Source organism: Nannospalax galili, unplaced genomic scaffold (genome assembly GCF_000622305.1).
Source record: "Nannospalax galili isolate Female #2095 unplaced genomic scaffold, S.galili_v1.0 scaffold540, whole genome shotgun sequence".
NCBI lineage: Eukaryota > Metazoa > Chordata > Mammalia > Rodentia > Spalacidae > Nannospalax > Nannospalax galili.
Genome location: NW_008348613.1, coordinates 2915775 through 2938903, shown reverse-complemented (window position 1 = coordinate 2938903; position 23129 = coordinate 2915775). Strand labels below are relative to the sequence as shown.

The 23129-nt window shown below is 39.3% G+C and overlaps 1 protein-coding gene across 2 annotated transcripts in view; it reads left to right on the top strand.

Annotated features, from left to right (window-relative positions):
* Positions 1-23129, top strand: part of Dpp4 (dipeptidyl peptidase 4) — an 84670-nt gene that overhangs the window by 11166 nt on the left and 50375 nt on the right. For both annotated transcript variants that reach the window (XM_029569697.1, XM_008845754.3), the window contains exons 3-5: positions 15328-15423; positions 15801-15892; positions 17089-17169. In XM_029569697.1, the coding sequence (XP_029425557.1) occupies positions 15328-15423; positions 15801-15892; positions 17089-17169 (269 nt within the window). The remainder of the gene's footprint in view (positions 1-15327; positions 15424-15800; positions 15893-17088; positions 17170-23129) is intronic.

The following is a 23129-nucleotide window of genomic DNA, read 5'->3' as shown; positions in this document are numbered from 1 at the left end:
TGTCATGTAGTAAGTGTTCGGTGAATTAAAGAAGAGCTCATGCAAGAAAATATTCTTCTTTTACATTTATTAATTATTATTTATTTATTTGTGTGTTTGTGTGTGTGTGTGTGTGTGTGTGTGTGTGTGTGTGTTTCCTTTATGTATGTATGTATGCATTTATTTATTTATTTGTGTGTTTGTGTGTGTGTGTGTGTGTGTGTGTGTGTGTGTGTGTGTGTGTATACACTCATGCCACAGCCCATGTATGGAAGTCAGAAGACAGTTTTGCGATTCAGTTCTCTACTTCCATTTGTGATTCCCAGAGATTCAACTCAGATTATCAGCAGGTTTGGCAAACACCTGCCTTTACCTCTTTACCCGATGAGATACTGTGCTTCTTTTTCTTTCTTTTTAGATAGAGATTCATATATCACAGGCTGGCTTCAACTCATAATATAGCTGAGGATGACTTTGAACTTCTGATCCTCCTGCCTCCAGCTTTTAGGTTCTGGGATTAGAGGCTTATGCCACCATGCACTGTTTATGTAGTGCTCATAATCAAACCCAGGGCCTCATACATGTTAGGCAAGTACTCTACCAACTGAGTTGCACTCCCAGCACAAGGAAAATATTCTTGATGAATGTTTTTAAGTATTTAACTATTGCAGTAACTCTAATTAGAATACTTATGTTCATAAATACAGGGTCATACCACCCTATGCTAGATCATGTATATCTACTATTTTTACAGTTATAGTTGATCTGATAATAGTATATTAACTCTCTTGGCTTAGAGTCTGGTGAAGAAAATACTTCAAATTGTGTATTTAACTAATGATATAAAATTCCTTGCTCAATTGACCAAACGTCTGGCATAGAAAATAAGCAGAAAGAAGCTAAAGAAAAGGAGGCAAGTCTGGACTGAGGCAGGAAGGAATTGATCAAGAGGCATGTGGGGTATTATGAGAGAAAGAAGACTACAGATATAGATTATTTGTGAGGTTTATCAATAGCACAAGAAAATGGGGAGATGGCTAAAGGAGGCAGCAAGGTCAGCAAGCATTTCCTTAAAACAGGTCCTCCCTATGCATGCTGAGGAGGAGGCAGAGTAAACAATGCAGAAAACTGAAATGCTTGAAAGGAAAAAGATGAGTGGGCTATATAGTCACTTGGGGGTCAGGGAGCCAAGGATTCAGGCATAGGGTAGGGAAGCTATTAGGAAGACTCTCCATCCCTCAGGGTACTAAGGAAAGGGTTAAGCAGAACAGAAGGGACAATGCACAGCAATAATGGACATGGTAGAAAATGAGCCCCAGTGTGGCTTTTGATGTAGAGGAAATTGTAGATTTTTCTTGTTAGATAATTTTATACTCTTTTCAAGATGTATGCCACAGATTATGCATTATTCAACACTGTGTAAATTTAAAATCTAGGAAGCTTGAAAATAAATGGAAGAAAGAAGTCTGTGCTAAGGCTTACCTGACTACTTTTTAAAGAATTCAGAGAAAAGATGATGAAAATTACTGAGTCTATCATGGAAAAGAGGACGATAGAATATACCTCTTTCCAGGAGTTGTGATCCTTAACACAGTTCAGAAGGATTCTGTGATTGTTTAGAATACTGGTACCCTTTGACTTTAGATTTTTAGGAACAAATTAACTTTGAACTGATTGGCTATTAGTTGCAAACATTGTATTCATACTTTCATAAAGCCCAACTCACTCCCACCCATTCACAAAACCTGCCATCATAGCATTTACCATGTGCAATTACTTTCCAAATGTTTAGAGAGGTTTAGAAGAATGGTTGCAACCACAGACCTTGGATCCAACTACCTTGTGGTTTGTACAACTCCAGTCATGGCACTCTGGCCATGTCTGTCTGTGCCTCGGTCTCTTTATCTCTGATATGGGATGAGAGTAAGAAGAAGTGAGTTAATAAAATATACAATGTCTAGAACTGCCCAGCACACTGAAAGAATGCTATAAGAGTGTGCAAATATTATTCTAACTTGTTTCCTAATAGTTCCAAGACTTGTAGTATGATAACATTCAGCATTTGCCCCCATGGTCCTGAAAGTTTTGCCTGGAAGATGCTGGAAAAAGGGCTATTTCTATAGCAAATTTTTCCAGTGATTGTCTTTCCTTGTATCCTGGATTAGGAACATCTGTCACTAAGAGTAGACTTATTGTGTTTATAAATCTTTCTGGAAAGTTCTTCAGTGAAGCAGTATTAGAGTTTTCCAGCTTCTCCAAATGATAATATTCTTTTACACACTGGCTGATCATTTTCAAATATTTGTCACTAGAGAAATCAGCCCTGTGCTAAAGTAGTTTCATTTTTCTTGGGCCTCTGGGTCATTTAACCACAGACTTACAAAGGTCCCACCTTTCAGCTGTTCCTCATTACTTCAGATTATACTGGCCTATTGCCAGTCAACTTAGTAGGACATAAACACATTGTAAATATTAGTTTAGACTTTTTTGTTGGTTATGTCTTGTTTATTCCCAGGAAAGTTCTATTAAGGGGGCAAGAGAGAATGAAGGCTAGATTTCCTTTCCAAAAGTAATAAAACTAGGCTGCCACCCTCTGTAGTGCTGGCTTCCTGTGGGTGGAGGCTCCCAAAACTACTGTTGGAGCAGTCAACTGAGCTCAGCTCCATCAGTCCCTAAATCTTCATTATTCTGCACTAGTGACATCGTTGTTCCATCTTGACCCCAATATGGGACCCACTTTTCCTCTGCTGGTTGGTAGGCTGGTATTCTTCAAGGCCACCAGAGTTTTGATCTCAGCCTCTGTCTGCCAAACCCAGTCTTGAGACTAGCAGGCACTTATTTTGCTTGGTTTTGTTTCGTTTTATTAGACAGTACCTAGAAATGTCTAGGTGGGCTCTCTACTTATAGCCAGAATTGTACACCTACTTTTATAAATAAAGTTTTATGGAAACATATCACCATTCATTCATTTGCAGAACAACTGTGATGGCTTTCAATCTCTAAGGGATGGCTTGAGTTGCTACAGTAAAGATCAGCGACCTTATGGGCCATGAAGCCTAAAATGTGTAACCCCAGATCCAGATGTTACATTCTTACAACTGGTAGAAACATTATTTCTAGGTATGAGTTTTTTGATCAATCCATGAATCACAATATATCTAGAAGTTACAGTGTTTTAGCAGAAGGATTTAATAGAAAAATGAACAAGCATAAGAGGTCTAAGGCATCTCAGAGTGCCTGCAGGGAAGAACTGTATCTTAGGAACTTGGTCAATCTAAGCTTAGAATTCTGAGGTGTGTAATGAGCATACCTGTTCTGGTTCTTCTGGAAGGCAAGCCAAAGCACGTTAAATGGGTGTTATAAAGGAAGCTGGAGGCTGGGCAGTTCAGCAAGTACTACTAAGTGAGTCCTTTTTCTTTTCCTTGTGTCTGACCTTTCTCCATGCTTTCCCATTGGCAAACCCTAACAAGAATCCTGCAGACACAGGGGTCTTGGAAATGTAACTGTAAATCTTTCAGCATTATTAAGCAAAGAAGGGTTGATTTAGAACCAAAAGACAATACATAAGATTGAAAGATTGTCCTGTTTTTTATACTTGTTCTATGTTCCATGAGCCTAGATGTAGAGGTTGCATTGTAGATGGGTCACTTAGCCCTGGGCAATTCATAGATAATGTCTGTGTGTGACTAACTGTGGTACTTGGTAATATCTCTGGTGCAAAATGAGCTTCTTTGGTGAGTGGTGACTGGGAATCTGTAAATTTGAGGATAAATATTTTGTACGTAGTAAGAAATCACATTAGTCTTGGGGTTTTCTCTAAGATCTATGACCGCTCCAGCCATGTGTGTTTGGTTATGTTTATTGTACCACACTTGAGTTTCCTCTCACTGAGTGGACTTTTAGTCTACTTATATACCTGTTGATTACCCCCAAGATAAAAGTGCCACTAATGCACCAATGCTGTATGTTGTGCTGGCCATTGATGTTATTTGGTCTTGAAGGTGGTGTTGAACCATGATTTGATGTTTTCCCTTGGCACCTTCATAGCACTCTCCAAAGCTGTGAGAGCTAGCCTTCAGAGGCAGTGGTCGCAGGTCAGTTACAGCTCTATTGCTCCAAATTCTGTGTCCAAAGTATGTTCTGTCTTCAGCAGTATGGTTTTACCTTCAAGTTTTGAGAGGACGTCAGGGACAATGGTAACAGCCTGAGTAATTTTGGGCGTCTCTTGAACCCCTCTGGCCAAAAACTCAAAGGATGGTTTCTCCTATTTGGCACTGTTTCTTATTATGTAGCCTTTAGCTATACACATGGATTTATGTAGAGATACTGTATGTGTAATTAGTCATTAGATGGTTGAACTAACATGATTCCCTATGGCTTTTTAAAAAAGTACCTACACATTATTTATCTCTCCTCTCTCCCTCTCATTGTCTAACCCTTCTTCCATAGTTTCCACACTTAATATGTCCCGATTTTTCCGTTCTCCCTTAATAATACCAGTCTCCTATGGTTCCACCTCTCTTGAGCTCCTTCTCTCCTTTTATCCCCAAGGTTCTTTGTATAATCCTCTCTCCTCCTCCCATTTAAATAACCCCATTTTTATCCATTTCTCTGTTAGGAACACCTGTCTCCTACTGTTCCTCTATCTCAGGTTCTTTCTTTCCCTTTCTCTCCCTGGTTCCTTTTCATTATTCTGGTTCCTGCAGTTACATCTGGCTACATGCTCACTTACAAGGATTTGGCTCTAGGATCCACATATGAGGGAGAACATACATCAGTTACTTTTCTGAGTCTGTGTTACTTCATTTAGTATAACAGTTTCTAGTTCCATCCACTTACCTGCAAATTTCATTTCATTTTTTTTTACCACTGAGTAGAACTCCATTGTGTAAATGTGCCACATTTTCATTATTCACTTGTCAGTTGAGGGACACTTAGGTTGCTTCTATCTCTTGGCTATTGTGAAAAGAACAGCAACATGGATGTACAAGTGTCTCTGCAACAGAATGAGTCCTTTGGGTATGTGGCAAGGAGTGGTGTAACTGGGTCAAATGGTAGGCTCATTTGTAGTTTTCTAAGAGTTCTCCACACTGCTTTCCATAGGGTCTGCATGAATTTGCAATCCTACCAGCAGTGGATGAGTGTTTCCCTTTCTTCACATCCTCCCCAGCATTTAGCATCATTTGTTCTCTTGATCTTAGCCAATCTGACTGGGGTAATGAAGGGGACTCTAATGAATCTCTCAGTTCTCATTAATGAAGCTCCCTCATGCAGCAGAGGGCCCAGGAACACAAAAGGTTACAAATGGACAAAGCATAGAGATCAAGAGTCTGATAATGCTGGTCCTTGCACAGGACTCCTATATTAAACTTTGCCCACCCAAGGCTCAGGGACCATAGCAGAAGAGGAAGCAGAAAGATTGTAAGAGCCAGGGAAGAGGTGTATGACCACATGGAAACAGAGTCCTACAAGCTCCTGGGAACCTGCTCATGTGATTCTATGGCAATGATGTCAGCATGCACAAGCCCCATGCACACTCAGTCAGACAAAAATCCAGCATAGAACTGAGAAAATGAGCAGCAGACCCCAATCTTATCTGAAGAAATATTGGCAAGTGATTGCTGCTAGGTGAAGAAGAGATGATCTTCCTTAAAGAAGGAACTTTAGATAGGCTGACTAGATCTCAGTATATGGACTTGCACTGGGGTATATCTAGGGACACTGACTTGACACAGTGGGCCATAATAGGGATGACAGAGTATATGGGCTCCAGTGGGGAGGTTATGAGAAGGTGCCAATGGGGACAGGGGTATAAAAATGATTAAGATTGTTTGAGATGTTCTGTATGAAATACACAAAAATTCAATAAAAACAAATTAAAAACAGCAACAAAAAGATTGAAAGATTAGAGTAGACTGAGAGAAATGAGCTGGGCCTACTGGAGACCAGTGATAGGCTAGAACCCATTCTCATACTTGACTTTGTCTGGAGCTATGTGGCTAAGCCCAGTGCTTTTCCTATACCACTGCCTCTTGGGAGCTATTGTTTCTTGACTATGTATTATCTGTGTATTCTCCTTTCATTCAATATCTATGTACTGGGTACCTACTATATGTCAGGTACTTTTTGAACTCATGAGTTTTGAAGGTCTGTCAGAATAAAGCATTCTACCACTGATCCTAAAACTCATGTCCGTCTCACAGGCCAGATACTGAGTACATCCCTATTGTACCAAAAGCCTTAACTCATTCTAACATCAACTCAAAAGTCCAAAGCCCAGAATCTCCTCTAAATAGAAATGAGTGAAACTCAAGAACAGACTTATCCTGAGCATGACTCTCTTTAACTGTAAACCTGAAATCAAGCCCATTATATGTTTCAAAATACAGTGGTAGGACAGGAATGTGATACACATTCCTATTTTAAAAGATAAAAAGGCAAGAAAAGAATATAGGTCCCAGATAAATCCAAAATCCAACAAGAAAGCATCAACACTTTATTTTTTAATTGAATTTTTGTGATTTTCATACAATTTAATTTGATAATAGATCCTCTCCCCTATCTGTACCCTTCTTGTTCACAGTAACTCTTGAGGCTTGAGAAACTTGCTCTGTGCTTCATCTTTTAGACATGCCAGGGCAGGTCTTGAGTATCTAGCCCCATGACTTTGCTAAGCATAACTCAGAAAGTATCTCTCGTAAGTTAGAGTTGTGTGCCTGTGACTATCCCTGACTGTCATTGCAAGCTACTTCATCCCCAGTTCTGGAATCTCATGGGCAGGCATGGCCCCCATGGTTCTACTAAGCTTGGCCTACAATGACGTACCACAATGACTTACTGGGTGGTAGTTCTATGTATAAGCCCTATGACTCCCTGAAGCCTTCTTGGAAATCTATCTAGGTGGAGGCTGCTATGTCTTCACATATCATGTACCCTATATGTCTGCAGAAGTAGCACTGCATGGATGCCACCAAGGAGTAAGACCTATATCTTCCAAAGTGGCCATTCCAGCCATACCTAGGCCCACTTGAACCGTGCATGGGGCAGGTGAAGAGCATTGCACCAGAATTCATAGATTAGAGACTCAAAAAAGTATAGAGCCGTAAACACTGAAGTCCTGTGGGCGTGGGGGGAGGGCTCTCATTTGATATAGTTCAGTGTCCTAAGCCTTGACACTCCCAAGGGGGGCCTATGACAGGAAGAGTGGGACCAATAATCTCCAAAATACATTAGAGGCCATTCTTCTAGTCTCTTGGTGAATAATGCTATGGTTTGTGCCCCTGAAGTTTATTTGTTGAAAGTTTAAACTCTGATACAGAAGTATTAGAGATGGGCCTTACAGAAGATGTTCAGATAATAACAGTTCTACTCTTGTAAGTGGATTGGTGTTTTTATAGGGGTGATTTTCTTACAAAAGCAAGTTTCATACTCTTGCAACCCCTGTCGTATGCTTCCTTGCCATGTGGTACCTTGTGTCATATTATGGCACAGCAAGAAGGCTCTTATAAGATGTGAACTCTTTGTTTTGTTTTTATGGGGAACAAGGTCTCCAAGCTGGTCTGGAACTTACTATGTCGATCAGGCTGGCCTCAATCTCACAGAGATTCACCTACGTCTGCCTCCCAAGTGTGCCACCACACATGGCAATACGTGAGCTCTTGATTTTGGACTTCCCAGTCTCCAGAACTGTTGGATCAATAAACTTCCATTGCTTATACATTACCCTGCCTGTGATATTCTGCTGAAGCAATGTAAAACAGACTGGAACAAATGGCACCTGGCTTCCTTCTTACACATTAACTTCCTTATGAAATAATCGCTTGCCCATAACCTTGGTATTCTCTCCAAATATGCCTTTTTTATTTTTATGATCGAGTCAAATTGAAGTTTTTCCAAGTAGTTAAGTCCTGCTTTCATTTTGTTGACCAGTTCTGTTTGTAATTCTCTCTCCTCACATTTTCCTTTAGGAAGCTAAGAGAACCCATGGGCTACCTTGAACGCTTTGCTTAGAAAGTTCTCCCACCAAATTGTGGTCACAGTTTCTTGCATTCTACTTTCCATAAAGGCTGAGAGCATAGACACAGTTCAGCCAAGTTCTTTGCCACTCTGTGAAAGGATGGCCTTGCCTTCAGTTTCCAAAAAGACAGCCCTCATTTCTGTCTAAGGCTTCATCAGAGTGGTCCATACTGTCCATGTTTTTCCTAGTATTTTGAACATGATCATGTGGAATCATTTCTAAGGAGACTGAGGCTTTCTCTGCAGGTCTACTCTTCTTTGGACCCCTCCTTAACATTTCTCCTATTGCTACATTCTCAGCAATAGCATGAAGCACAGTCTTACATAAACTTTAAAACTATTCCATGCCCTTTACCCATTATCCAGTTCCAGCGCTGCATAGCAATGCTTCATTTCTCTGGTATTGATTACTGTCTTAGTCATTTTGTGCTGCTATGATAAAATTCCTGAAGCTGAGTAGTTATAAGGGACATAAATTTTGTGTCATAGTTCTAGAGTTTGGAAACTGAAGATCTAGGTGCTAGCAGGTTGAGCATCTGGTAAGGGTGTCGCTTATTGATGACTTCTAACAGCAGCATCTTCACATGGTGGAAGTAGAGAAGCAGAAAGTCCTAAGCTCATTTCCACCAGCCTTTTATGAGGCACTAACTTGTCTGTGGGAATGGAGCCTTTGAGGTTTAGTTACTGCCCCAAAGACTGGACCTCTTAGATCTAGCACAACAAGGATTAAATTTCAACCGAAATTTTGGAGGAGACATGAAACCATAGCAAGGTTTGAGGCACTTTCTTAGGGCCCAAAGGTAATAGGTGGGTATGTGCCCCAAACCAGGTTGTCTGATTTCAAGGACATCTGCTACTCAAACTCTTCTGATATTTTGTCACTCAGTGGAGGTGAGTGATAGTTGCACAATCCAGCCTCGGGGTCTGAGAAGCCTTTCCATTAACTTCTATTGCTGCGCTATTGATTTTTCTTCCTTTTCTGTGTCCATGTTGCTATTTCTGTGAATTCTGAATTAACAACTGCTTTATTTTCTTACACTCATCAGAGATACAAACTTCATTGTGGAGTGCGACTGGTTGCCATATGATACCCACAAATTATATCCAGCTATCTCTCTTGCCTGTTTTTATGACTTTATGCATTTGTGAGCAGTAAAGAGCGCATTTCTTTCTAGATATATTTCATTAGCTATTTATTTTGTCAAAATGGTTTATCTCTGTAAAGTAGAAATATTGCACATCAGAACTTAGAATAAAAACTTAATGGTGAATGAACATAAAAGTATTCAAAATATCCCTTAACATGCTATGGCCACTGGTCAAAATCAGGACTAGTCCACAGATTTGTATTCTCTCTTACCTGGATTTTATTATTCTGGAATTACTTTCATTTGGCAGTGGTTATGATCCTGAGGCAAGATCTCTTTATACTACCATAACCTTTCAATGAGAACTTATGATTAGGCTGACCCATTTTAAACACTGATATTCTACCTTTTAAGTCCAACAAATGGCATTTTCACATGGTTCATTCTAATAATCATTGTTCCAGACAAGGAAGTAAATGTAGCTAACCTCTTTCCTAAAATTCGAGATTAAAGAGGACTGAGTTTCTGTATGACCTGATAGGTAACATATGATTAACTGCTTTCCTTTGCTGGCATAATGCTTTGAACTGATAAGTCAAATGAACAGCTTGTCCCAGGTCACACCAGGAAAACCATTCGAGCAGCCAAGGACCTTCATCTGTTGCTGCAGCAGTGCCCTGTCAGGAAGGAAGGAGACCCAGAAGGAGAGACATGAGCAGTCCTATATGAGGTTGACAGAATAGGTTGTAACTTGGCAGCAAACTTTGAACTTCCTAAAGGTCAAAACCTGGACTTGGCACTCATATCTCACAGAACTCGCTTATCTAGATGTTTCCAAACTCTCTTCCAATGTGTCCTGCTTATCAAATGGCAAGACAGAAAAGAAAAGAAGAAAAGAAAAGAAAGAAAATATAAAGAAGGGACATTTGACATTTGTTGTTCTCCTTGCTTTGGCGTAGTCAGGCTGCTCTGGGATTTGGTAGCTGATATATAGACTGCTTTGCATTCAGCTTACAAAGCAATTGAATAAACCTAACGAGGTAAGGCAGGTGTGGGCCTTCAGGGGTGACTTGAGTCACCCAGTGAGTTATCCTCCTTGGTGCCTGGAACATCAGCACAAAAAGCCACAAGGAGCATCATGAGCAGAAGGGAGCCTGAGTGACATTAAAAGAAATTAAGGAATTAGAAAAGTTAGCGACTGATGCAAAGTCTGAGGGGTGCCAAGAGGTAAGCGTTTGGTGGGGAAGGCACTGTGAATCACCGAGTAGCCCACTGGACACCAGGTGATGTTAAGGGGATTTAGACTCAATTACCTTTGCATTCTGGATCTGTTAAATCAGGTGTGGTGACACGCCTTTAATACCAGCACTTGGGAGGCAGAGGCAGGCAGATCTCTGTGAGTTCAAGGCCAGTCTGTTCTACACAGTGAGTTCCAGCCTAGCTGAGGCTACTTGGAGACCCTAAAAAAAAAAAAAAAAAAAAAAAAAAAGAAAAAAAATATAATTTAAATAAAATAGAACCATGTGACCTATTATAGGTATTCAATTAATTCCCTTCTGTCTTTCTATAGCTACACATAACACATATTAGAAATTAATAATAGGACTGTGAATACTTAACAACTATTATAGTTCAATTTACATTAATTTGGGGATGTACCTTGGGTCCATTTAAGAATAACTCTAGATAGAGAAACATGTATCCTCAAGAGTATTTACTAAATAAAACTTGTTTCATGACTATTTGATATATAAAAGAATAGGTGGATGGATACAAACAGAATATTTAGTGAACAAATTCAGTTGTATAATTCCTCTCTCCTTTATGAGTTTCAAATATTAGCAGCAGCCCAACACTGTGCTTCTTGTTTGAAGGCAGGCAAGCTCAAGGGCTGACTTTACCCAGCTGCTGTAGTTCAGCTAACAAATATGAATATCTTAATAACTTTCAAGGTGACATGCAGGATTAAATTGAAAAGCAAATAGATTTCATATTCTTCTTCAGTCTACTTAGTAAACTTGATTTAAACAGCATCAATGAAGTAATAAAGGAAATTCAATGATTTTATACATTGAAGCTTAAGTTTTAATGGGCAGGTACAAGACTATTATCAAATAAGATCAAAAGAAATAAACCCAAAGAACTTCTTTTGCAAGAGCACTTTCTGGAAGAGAATTACTTTCCCACAAATTGTGAAAAATTACTAAGGAAAGTGCTACTGGAGAACAGCATTTACAGGAAAACTTGTGATATGGCTGGTTGTGCGAGTGGTTATTTCCTTATTTATTAAAAAAAAGGTTGAGGATTTGAAGGCAAACAGTAAACTCTTTGTTATCAGTGGACAGCCTCTGGGATTAGGGAAGATAATCACATTGGCTTGGTAATATTTGCATGATGAAATCCTACATCAAGATCCAAAACTCTGTATGTGTGTGCGTGTGTGTGTTCGCGCACGTGCGTGTCTGTGGTGTGTGTGTGTGTTTGTGTGTGTGTGTGTTGGTGTCCCCTCCTCCTATGCTAATGAACTGTGCCAACCAACAGAGGAGAGCTGATGCAAAAGAAAAACAAAAATAAATTAAAACTACAAAAATCCCTATGAAAATCCTATTTAAACAACAACAAAAACCCAGCAACACATGGCCTGGCTAAGAAGAGTGCATAGTGAGCACAGCAGAGTAACTCTCACCACCCCAGTCCATGCTACAAAGAAGCTTCTCTGATTTAAGGTTGGTGGTGCTTTTGTTTATGGGTCTAAATATAGATTGTTTTTGTTTTTCCAAGGTAGTTTGACCCCATGACCACTTAGCTGAACAACAGTACTAGGTTCCCTCTAGGACATATCACCTTCCCTACCACATGTTTTTGATCAGGTTTATAGTACCAGATATACATTCCTTCCTGGGAAGTGGGTCTTACAGTTAATCAGAGAGCAATTAACTACCTCCATATCAGTTGTGCCACAGTGGTAATGCAGAGATTCTTGGCTGTACAAGGTATCAAGAGTAAAGGATGGTTGAGTGCTCAGCCTTAAGCAAGATATTTATACCATCCCTTAGAAGACCAGGGAATATAGCAGAAGAAGGTATAGAAAGCATGCAGAAGCCAGAAGGACTGCAGAATGCTGTCTTCTGGGCATGGCACAGCCATTGCAATCAAGAACTCATAGCAGCTATAGTTGTCTGCAATGGAACTGTCAACAGTGAGTCATGGATGGGGCAGAGGCTCATAAGGCCCTCCCCCTCCCTGTTGAAGTATTGGCTACTGATAGATTCTGGGAGAAGTTATTATCTTTTTTTGTATTTTATTTATTTTTGTTTTATGTTTATGAGTGTATTGCCTGCATGTGTGTAAGTTCACATGTGTTGTAAAGTGCTTACAAAGTTCAGAAGAAGGTGTTAGATTCCTCTGGAACTGGAATTATAGACAGTTGTTAGCCACCATGTGGATGCTGGGAATCAAACCCAGGTCCTATGTAAGAGCAGCCAGTGCTCTTAACCACTGAACCATTTCTCCAGCTCCTGAGTTATCTTTAAAATTTTTTTTTATTTTATGTGTATGAGTGTTTCGCCTGTACGTATATAAGTGTACCATATGCATGCAGACTGGCAGAGGCCAGAAGACAGTGTCAGATAACTGGAGGTTATCTAAGATGGTCTTCTTAACTGGAGTTAGGAAGAGTTGTTAGCTGCCATTGGATGCTGGGAACTGAAACCAGTAGTGCTCTTAACCACCAAATCATCTCTTCAGCCCTAGTCATTATCCTGAGATGTATACCCACTGGTGAGCTCACCATGCCCTAGTGGATAGTTCTATTCCTATGGTCACTTAGAAAGTCCTGATTAAAGTCAGTAAGTCACAGGAATATGAGAAAGGAACCTGTAGGGAGAGGCTGGGATGATGGGGGTTGGAAGGAGAGAGCAGTCAGAATGCATTATATGCATGTATGAAGGAGTACATTTAATCAATTAAAAAGTAGTTTGTAAGCATGAGACATTAAATGACTAGAGCTCGAAGAGCGTGAGAGACAAATCAGAGGAGGCAGAAGACAAAGAGCTAAAGTTATTGAAGACATTGCAGGGAAGTGGTTGAGGACACAGAGGTGGGAAAGCCAGTGGAAGTGCCTATGTTCAGTGGCAGATCCCAGGAAAGGATGAGACAGCTCCTGCAGGCAGTGGACATGAGCCTGGAAGAGAGTGTTGCATCAGACTGTGGAGGGCACAAGTGCCAAATTAAGACCTTCCAGTTTCTGCAGGCAATGGAGCTTCTGAGGACAAGATCCCCAGGCTGAAACACATTTCAGTGTTGATATGAAAGACAGATAGCAAAGGAGAACCTGAAGGTGGGGGCATCTGGAAAACACATTTTTCAGGAAGAATCAGCAGTATTATTTACATAAGAGTGGTAGGAAATAAAGAAAGAGATACAGAAAATGATTTCAGGGACCAGCAATATGACTCAGTAGGTAAAGGTGCTTGCCACCAAGTTGACAATCTGAGCTAGGTCACTGGTGGAAGGAGAGAATCAATTCCTTCAAGTTATCTTCTGGCCTCCATTCTTGTGCCATGGCACATACATGAACACTTTTTGAATTTGTGTGTATGTGTGTGTGTATGTACACATACACACAGCTAAAAAATAAAAAAATGATTTCATATAGGAGTCATGTCAAAGGACCAGCATTCTGCAGACTTTTAATCTCTATGCTTTTGCCATTTGTGACCTTTTATGTTCCAGGCCCTCTGTTGCATGAGGGAGTTCATTAATGATAATTGAGAATTTCATTAGTGTCCTCTTCTTTACCCCTGTTCTATGTTCTGTGAGCCTTAGGCGCAGACGTTGCATTGTAGATGTGTCACTTAGGCCTGGGAAATTCATAGACAATGTCTGTATATGGCCAGTTGTGGTACTTGGTAATAGTAGTCTCCGACTGATGCAAAATATATTTGTTTGATGAGTGGTGACTGGGATATTTGTCTGTAAATATAAGGTTACATAATTTGCACATAGTAAGAAATTACGTTAGTCTAGGGATGTGATGATCTTGGGATTTTCTGTAAGATCTATGACTACCCAGCCATGTGTATTTGGTTATGTTTATAGTACTACACTTGAGTTTCCTCCCACTGACTGGGCTTTTAGTCCCACCCAGGGTTCAGAGACCATCACTGAAGAGAAGAAGGAAAGATTGTAAGAGCCAGGGAGGAGATGCATGACCATATGGAAACAGTCCTACAAACTCCTGGGACCCTGCTCATATGATTTGATGATATTGGTGTCAGCATACACAAGCCCCTTGCATACTCAGGCAGACAAAAACACAGCATAGAACTGGGAAAATGAACAGCAGACCCTAATCTTAGCTGAAGAAATATTGACAACTGATTACTGCTAGGTGAGGAAGAGCTGATCTTCCTAAAACAAGGCACTCTAGATTAGCTGACTAGACCTCAGCAGATGGTGCCATTAGGGACAGGGGTATAAAGACGATTAAGATTGTTTGAGATGTTCTGTATGAAATACATAAAATTCAATAAAAATAAAATTTAAAAAATGATTTCAGACTTTGAACTTGGGTTCTTAGTAGCAGAGTGCAGAAACTCCCAGATTCCACGAAGTTCAAAATAGAGTAGTGATAGAAATCAAGATCCCTCAGTGGGCTAGACAGCATGTGGTAAAAGTTCCTGATGAGCAACAGGGCTTAAAAATAGCCTGAAGATCTCAAAAAGGGTGATCTGGCCCTGTGCCATCCACTACAGAAGTCGCTGGCCTCATATAGCTATTGACTTGAAATGAACATAGTTAAAATTAAACATTCTGTAAGTGAAAACTAAGTACCAGATTTTAAATAATTAGCACAAAAAAGATTATGAAATATCTCATTAATAGCATTTAAATACTGATTACATGTTAAAATGATAATATTTTATATATGTTGAGCTAAATAAAATATGCTTTTATAATTGAGTTACCTTCATTTTTTTCAAATAGAGCTGCTAGAAAATGCACTCACATTATGTTTCTATTGATATAACTGATCTATACATTCTTAGTGAAAGTCACAGTGAACACAAACACACATGTGCTTCATAGGGAAAAGCATTCTTAGTCCATCAACCTAGTCTGAAATCTTTTAAGATATGTCATGTAGTCGGTGAGCTTGTTTCTACACGTTATTGTCATTTGTTTCTTTTGTCCCAAACTAAGATTATTCCATCTTACTGAATATCTGTCTCTCTACCAACAGATGATGCGGCCTCTGACGGCCGCAGAACTTACTCTCTAGCTGATTATTTAAAGAATACTTTTCGAGTGAGGTCCTACCCCCTGTTGTGGATTTCAGGTAAGACTTGTATTTCAGAGATGGAAATGTTTATGCTTCTATTCATTCTAATTAGGTTGGGTTACAGAGTGCTCTTCAGCCGTGAGAAGATACAATCCTTGCTTTTTAAAACATTCTGAAGAATATTTTTTCTTATATGATAGAAATTGAAATATTTCTTTGCTATGTACTGTAAAGAGTTAAGTGTGAATTGAAACCTTGACATGGGTGATGGAAGAATGAATTGGTGCTAGGACAATGTTCATCACATTTGTTTTCCAACATAGAAAATTTTATTTATCCCTGTGTGAGCTCAAATTTTTATTGCATAAATTTTGGCTTACAGAAGTGTTTAAAAGTAGCTTGAAAATACTGACCTGGCCATTTTCTCTCTTTAGATCATGAATATCTCTACAAACAAGAAAACAATATCTTGCTATTCAATGCTGAACATGGAAACAGCTCCATTTTCTTGGAGAACAGTACCTTTGTATGTTTAGTCACATGCTTAGTTCATGTATGGAATTCTGGGGACTGTTTTCATTACCTTTCAAATCATGAGGACTGTCATTTCTCATCCTGTTGGACTCTGCAGCATATGGCCCAGTGGATCTTTCTCTCCTTCTTGAAATGTTCCCTGCCTTGGCTGCTTTTTAGTCTCCTTTGATGATTCCTCTTCTACCTGTATTTTTAAATGTAAGTGCTCCTGGGGCTATCTTCACTCACTAGCCTCGTTCCTTCCTCTGCACACTCCCCTTGGATGAATTGCATGCATTTCCACAGCAGTGGAGCTTGGATTCTCACATACACATTTAATATTAATACTAACCTCTTCCCAAGATCCCAACTTCACTTTACAAGGGATTGCTAGCCCCTGCAAGATGGCCCGTGGCATTTTAAATTCAGCATCCCGAGCTAATCTAGTTTTCTTCCCTTCACTGTCTTAGCAAGCTCAAGGCATCATATTCTTCTTGATAGGTTCCCAATTTGATAACTAATCACTGAATTCTAGTCACTTAAGCTGGAAATTCCAGAATCATCTCTGACTCTCCTGCCATGCTGTATAATTACCTATACAATTAACTCTATTGATCCTCTTTCTGTACATTAAATATCTCACATATTTCCATTCCCACTGTGTCTGTGTCTCTATTCTGGAGACCAGACTAATATAAAACACCCTAGTTTTCTTTCTCATCTGAGTTACATGTCACCAGAGTATCTATGTTCAAAAAAAAGGAGATGGACACTATCACTTTCACATACAAAAAAAAAGAGTCATAGTTCATGTCTTATGTTTCACTCTCACCAGTTTTTCTGATTTAATATCCCCCACTTTCCATTGTGCTGGAACAGTCTATGCTGTATTTAAATTGTGCTCAGTCCTCAACCATTCTCTACACATGCATGCTCTTTTTCACACTATCTACCCATGCTGCTCCTTTTGTTGATAAGGTTCTCTCTGGGCTCCCGAACCCAATATCTCTTCAGCTTATCCCTCTTTCTATGGCTTCCTAACATTTATCATTGTCCTACTTACATCACTATCATTTGTGGGTGACTGTATCTCCTAGACTGGGCACTCCCAAGACACAACCCATGTGTCTAGAAGAGTCCCTTCTACCTAGTCAGTGACCAGTGATGACATTCAAATTGTCAATTTTCTTTCTTCTACTTGATCAACAGGAAAGCTTTGGAGATTCTATAAGTGATTATTCAGTATCGCCGGATGGACTATTTATTCTCTTAGAATACAACTATGTGAAGGTAAAACAAATACTTTCTAACTACAACATTTAAAAAATTTAATCAGTACGTTGTTTTCTAAATGACTTAAAGTATAGGTGTATTTAAGAATGATACCCGAGTAACATGAATGGCAATAAAAGCTCATTCACACTGTATCAAATATTTGTGTCCACTTATAAAAGACTTATCTACCAAGTATGTTAAAAGGAAAGTATTTTAATGATTTTAGATACTAAAATGATTAATATTATAGTATAGATACTGACATAACTAAATACATTTTATCATAGACATTTATGATACAATCTTAAAGTAACTTTATATGTCTAACTCTATGTTGTCCTTTATTTCATTGGACTCAATTCACATACACTAAGACTTTCAGTAAGTATTTTCTTTAAAAGTGTTAAAACCACCATCTTCTAGAAGAGACTCTGTTCAATGCCCCAGACCACCTCCCACCCATGTTCAAACCAGCCTTAAATTGTAATCTAGTCACAGAGGTTTTGCTTAGAACACTCAACTTCTCCCAGTCACCCACCCAACAGAGAATTTTCAGGCATTCAGAGAAGTTAGCACCAAATCACACACGTCCTCTTCATGACGCAAGCTGCTGGTCACGTTAAATGCCACCTTTTGGTTTTTCATGGTATTAATAACAGTTGAAGCATAGGGAGTTTTAAAATTGGTTAAAAAAAAAAAAGACTGGAAACCTGTAGAGATACTCTATATTGAAAACAAAGCATAAAGGCGGAGATTCTTACCCTTAACTTCTTTCCTGGAATAAATAATATTGAGTGGCCTTATCTCACATACCAACTGTCTGGATTCTGGCCAAGCAAAGCACTGCCTCTTCCACTTGCCATCTTTGGATGATGCCGCTCAGTCACAGTGTTTACTCTGGATCTACTGTGTGGGCTCCATTTCCTGGATATGAAAACTCTATGTTCTGCTAAACCCATCAGCTCTAAGCAAATCAGATACCTATGCTCACTTTGATACATCTATATTTATTAACATGTTCATGTGCATAACTTGGTACTTCTTATTACTACTTGCAGAATAAATTTACTTGACTGAAAGAGAAACTCCTAGTGCCTATAATCAGTCTTCCTATGAATCAATTCATGTTTCTGGGGCAAAGTTGCCATCAGAGTTTTTTAATGACAGTCTCATGAGCACACAGAATTGAGAACTGGTGAATAATAATCGAGACTGTTAACTTTAAAAATTTTTTATTTACTATTTTTATTTTATGTGTATGTGTGTATTGCCTGCATGTAGGTAAGTACACACGTGTTGTGCAATGCCCGCATTGGTCAGAAGGCTGTCAGATCTCCTGGGACTGGAATTACAGACAGTTGTTAGCTGCCGTGTGGGTGCTAGGATTAGAACCCCGGTCTTCTGCAAGAACAACCAGTGTTCTTAACCACTGAGCTATCTCTCTAGCCCCAATAATCACAAATGTTAAAAGCTAACACATGAAGGTATAGTAGAAGCAGAAAGGGGACCAGCACAGTTTACTGCTTCATTTGGTTTGACAAGTAGTGTGATGCTTACTATTGGATGTAGCTCCCTGGCAGGTAGGAAACTCCATTGTTAGTGGTTTGTACTTGTGTCACTGATTTTGCTATGCTCTCTGGGCCCCTAGCATCCCGTCTCCAGGCAGTAACCAAAGTGTCCTTTTAAACCCTAACTTATTAAGCTTTACCTATGTTAATCCCTCCAGTGGTTTCCCATCACACAAAATAAAATATGACCATCATCTGTGGGGCCTTTGTGCCTGGACCCCAACCTGGCATTGGAACCACCTGCCACTACCCTGCCCCACACTCACCATGCTTGACCAATGCTCCTCTTCCCTGCTTTAATTCAGAGCCACTTGGCAAAGATGTCTGTGGCCAGGCCACATAGTGTCTAATTCAGGAAAGCTGTGGACAGGGCCCAGAAAACAGTAGGTTTAAGGGCTTACCTGTGAACAACAGTTCCTAGCAGAGGCCTTCAAGTGCATAACACTTCTTTTTTTCATGCATCACTCCCATACCAGTTGTTGGGCCCAAACCCTTGCTAACGCTTCCTCTACAACTTTCTTCCCTAGCGTCATCTGGCTTTCCATCTCTATTAATTCAGTTAGTTCCAGGCTGTCTTGGATCACTTTATTTGACATTGTAGCCCATCATTCTGGCTCAGCCACACCTCACATAACCACTCTCTACCACATTAACCTATTTCAGTTTCTTGATAGCATCTGTATTTTGTATTTCTTTGCTTATTTATTGCCTGACATATTTCTTGACAGTTACCTTGGGTTTTAGTCTCCATTGTATTTCCAGCCCCTAAGACTAGACCATGCGGTAGAAGCTCAGCATATATTTATTGGATGAATGTGTGGTTTGTTACAAAACACTGAACTTTAAGGTAACTGTAACCAGGGGAATGTATCTTCCCTTTCTTTTTTACTTATAAGACTATCCAATAGAATTTTCTGGACAGCATCAATTCTTAATGAAACAACTCACAATAAACATATACAGAAGAAAGCAAAGGCTAATTTGACTGCATTTCTTTTTTAAAAATTATTTTATTTATTATTTTTATTTTACATTTATGACTGTATTGCCTACATGTATGTGAGTGCACCCGTGTCGTGCAATGCCATGGGTCAAAAGAAGTTTGCGCTTTTAATTATTATCATTCTCCCCTGAAATTACAGGCAAAGCACTCAGTGATATTTGAAACATCAATTACTGGCCTGAAGCCCTCTGCTACTGTTTCTTTGCCTGCTGCCAGGGCTGCAAATCCATTTTCTGCATTTCTTTCAGATTTTCTGAACAAAATTATGGAAAATCGCTGTTGGCACATGGCATTTTTCCACAATGGTCAGAGTTATTGAATTGTGCCGTTATGTGCTACTTGGAGAAGGCATTCTGACTTCAAATGCCAGGCTTAAAACTATCAGGGCCTTTTTCTCCAATCTGGGCTTCAGAAATTTTCCACAGGAAAAAGCTAAGAAATCTGCCCTGGCTTTGCCCGGAGCGCCTACTGAGTGCAACTCCAAGCTTGCGATGGCTCAGATTTCTGAATTTTATTTAGCTCATGCCTTCTTCGGGTTCTCTGTTTTCTAGACATACTTTCTCACCATGTGACCACAGATCTAGAGACTGCCTTTGATCCCGGCAGCCCTCTGCCATCTATATGCTCCAAACCTTCAAGAAAGATGATCATTTGGCAGCTGTTCTGAATTCCTCTTCCCTTCCACTGGAAGGCATCTCGTGCTCTGTTTCAGACGCCATTCCTTCTGTATTCCCCATTAAGGCTGTTCACATACAAATAGAGATCCCAAGAATGAGAATGCTCTTTGAGACTGTATGGTCAGGCTGCACCTGTGCATTCTGCTCAAATGTCTCCCCCACATCAACCTCTTCTTTTTTAAAAAACATTTTATTTATTATTTTTATTTTACATTTATGACTGTATTGCCTACATGTATGTGAGTGCACCCGTGTCGTGCAATGCCATGGAGGTCAAAAGAGGGCTTTGGATTCCCCTGGAACTGGAGTTAAGGACGGTTCATAGCCACCATGTGGGTGCTGGGAATCAAACCCAGGTCCTCTGCAAGAGCAGTCAGAGCTCTTAACCGCTGAGCCATCTCTCTAGCCCCTTGACTGCATTTCTTTAGAGGTGCACTGCCCAGTGTTCTTTAGATCCTGCTTCATGACACCTTCACAACTGCTTTAGTGCATCCAGCATAATCAATTATTATTTCTAAGTTGCAACTACAGATAAATGGGTGACTAGATGCATGACTGAGTGATAGGTGTCATTCTGTCTGTGTGGATACTCTCCTTTCTTCTCACTGCACGCTCTGGAGATGGTAGCTGTGTTATCTACCACATCCTGATGGTGCTTCACAGTGTTGTAAGCACTTCACATGCATTCTCATGCCCCTGACATTGTTGCTGTCATTGTCTCCATTTTCCTAAAAAATAAAACTGAAGTTAAGAAAGAAACTGGTCTGATATTACAGAGCCTCTAAGTTAGGAGGCTCCAGAGTTTATGTTCTCAAACATTGTCTTTCTTGTCTTTGTAGGTCAACTTCTCTTTTATAGTACTTTTTTGTCTCATTATCCATGCAAGTGATTAACTTAAAATTCATCCCAATAATCCCCTGTTCCATAGGACTCTCTCTCCTCAAGACTACTTTAGGATTGAAGACTTCCCTTGCCGTCCTTCATTACAGCTCTTGACATATCCTGCTGTGACGTCTTTATTGTAGTTCACTTGCTCATATGCCCCATCCAGTTAGGAGCCCCTCAAGAAGAGTAATGTCTGGTAAAGAATAACACTACAAACAGTGTATGTAGACAGAAGAGGCTACAAAATCTGTTTCCTTTTAAACTTCATGATGGTTTTGTTGTCCTGAAATGATCGGAGTCCCTTTTGGTATTTCTAGCCTTTACCACATTTTTTTGGCTTTTGAAAGTATTATGCTTGAGTTTGCCAAGAAACAATCATGGGGTGTGTCAGAATAATCCAGGATTCAGGAAAGGAATGTATGATTACAAGAAATGAGAATTTAATAAGTACGTGTTGACATGAGGGTGTAGTGGGGTGGTAAATGATAAGTAGCTACGGTTCAGAGTCCTGGCTATATCTCAGCTCCGCTATCATGTAGCTTGTGTCCTGGAACTATCAATTTCCTCTGTCTTCTCCATACTGGCACGACTTGAATTTTATTGCAGTTTGATTTCTGGAACACCTACTATGTGGTTTGAACTAGATTTTAGATATCTAATGGTGAGACACAATTTCTTGCTCATACAAGTATAGGACATATAGACAAAAATTTCTAAGATATCTTTAGTTTTATAAGCATCCGTATAACGATAAATGCAAAGATGTGATCATACATATTATATATCCTCCCATATATATTTTTTTCTTAATTCATATAATGCCATGACAATATACAGGAATCTTTTTCAGTTATTTTGTGCTCTATAAAAATGGAATCTGATACCACGGAACTCCTTTCAATTCATAACTTTAATTCATTTTTAGAGAATAAACCTTGTATTTTAGAGTAGCTTTAGGTTTATGGAAAATAACCAGAAAATTCCTATATACTCCCTCACATGCCTTTCTGTCTTCCTTATTATGAATATCTTGCACTAAGGATGATACATTTGTGACAGCTCATGAGCCCATACTGTTAACCCAAGTCCAAGTTTACATTGGGATGCCCTGTGAATTGTGACAATGTATGGCATATATCCACCATTATGGAGTCAGGAGAAAAGTAGTCTCACTGTGTGAAGTCCCTTACCCCAAGCAATCACTGTCTCCATAGTTTTACTTTTTCCAGGAAGTTGTGTGGTTAATGCAGTAACCTTTCAGATTGTCTTATTTCACTAAGCAGTATGTACTTACAGTTCATCGTTTGTTTTTTTTAGGTTAGCTAGTTCTTTTTATCACTGAATGATACTATGTTACATAGATCTACCACAGGTCTATCCATTCACTTATTATTGAAAGATGTCTTTGCTGCTTTCAAGTTTGGGCAATTTGTAATAAAGCTTCTATAAATATTTGTCTGTAGGTTTTAAATGCCAAGGAGATTTTGTTGACCAAGGCATTTGGGTTTAATGTATAGGCTTTAACTCATGGATTCAATGTTTATTAAATGTAAGACTATTGCTATTGCAAGGAAATTTTCCTTGTTTTTACCTTTTGTAATGTTGACAGAAATGTTCAGAATGGTCTCAGAAGGTCTCTTGTGATGTCCCACTTTTCATTTCTGATAATGGAGATTTTTATTTCTCTGTCACATTGGATATGTTGGTTTTTCGCCATTGCGTACTTTCTATTTAATTATTGCTCTCTATCATTTCCTTTCCTCTAGTTGCTTTGGATTTGGATTTATTTTCATTTTTCATTATGGTTGCTTAAAAATTAATGACATTTTTATATATTAACAT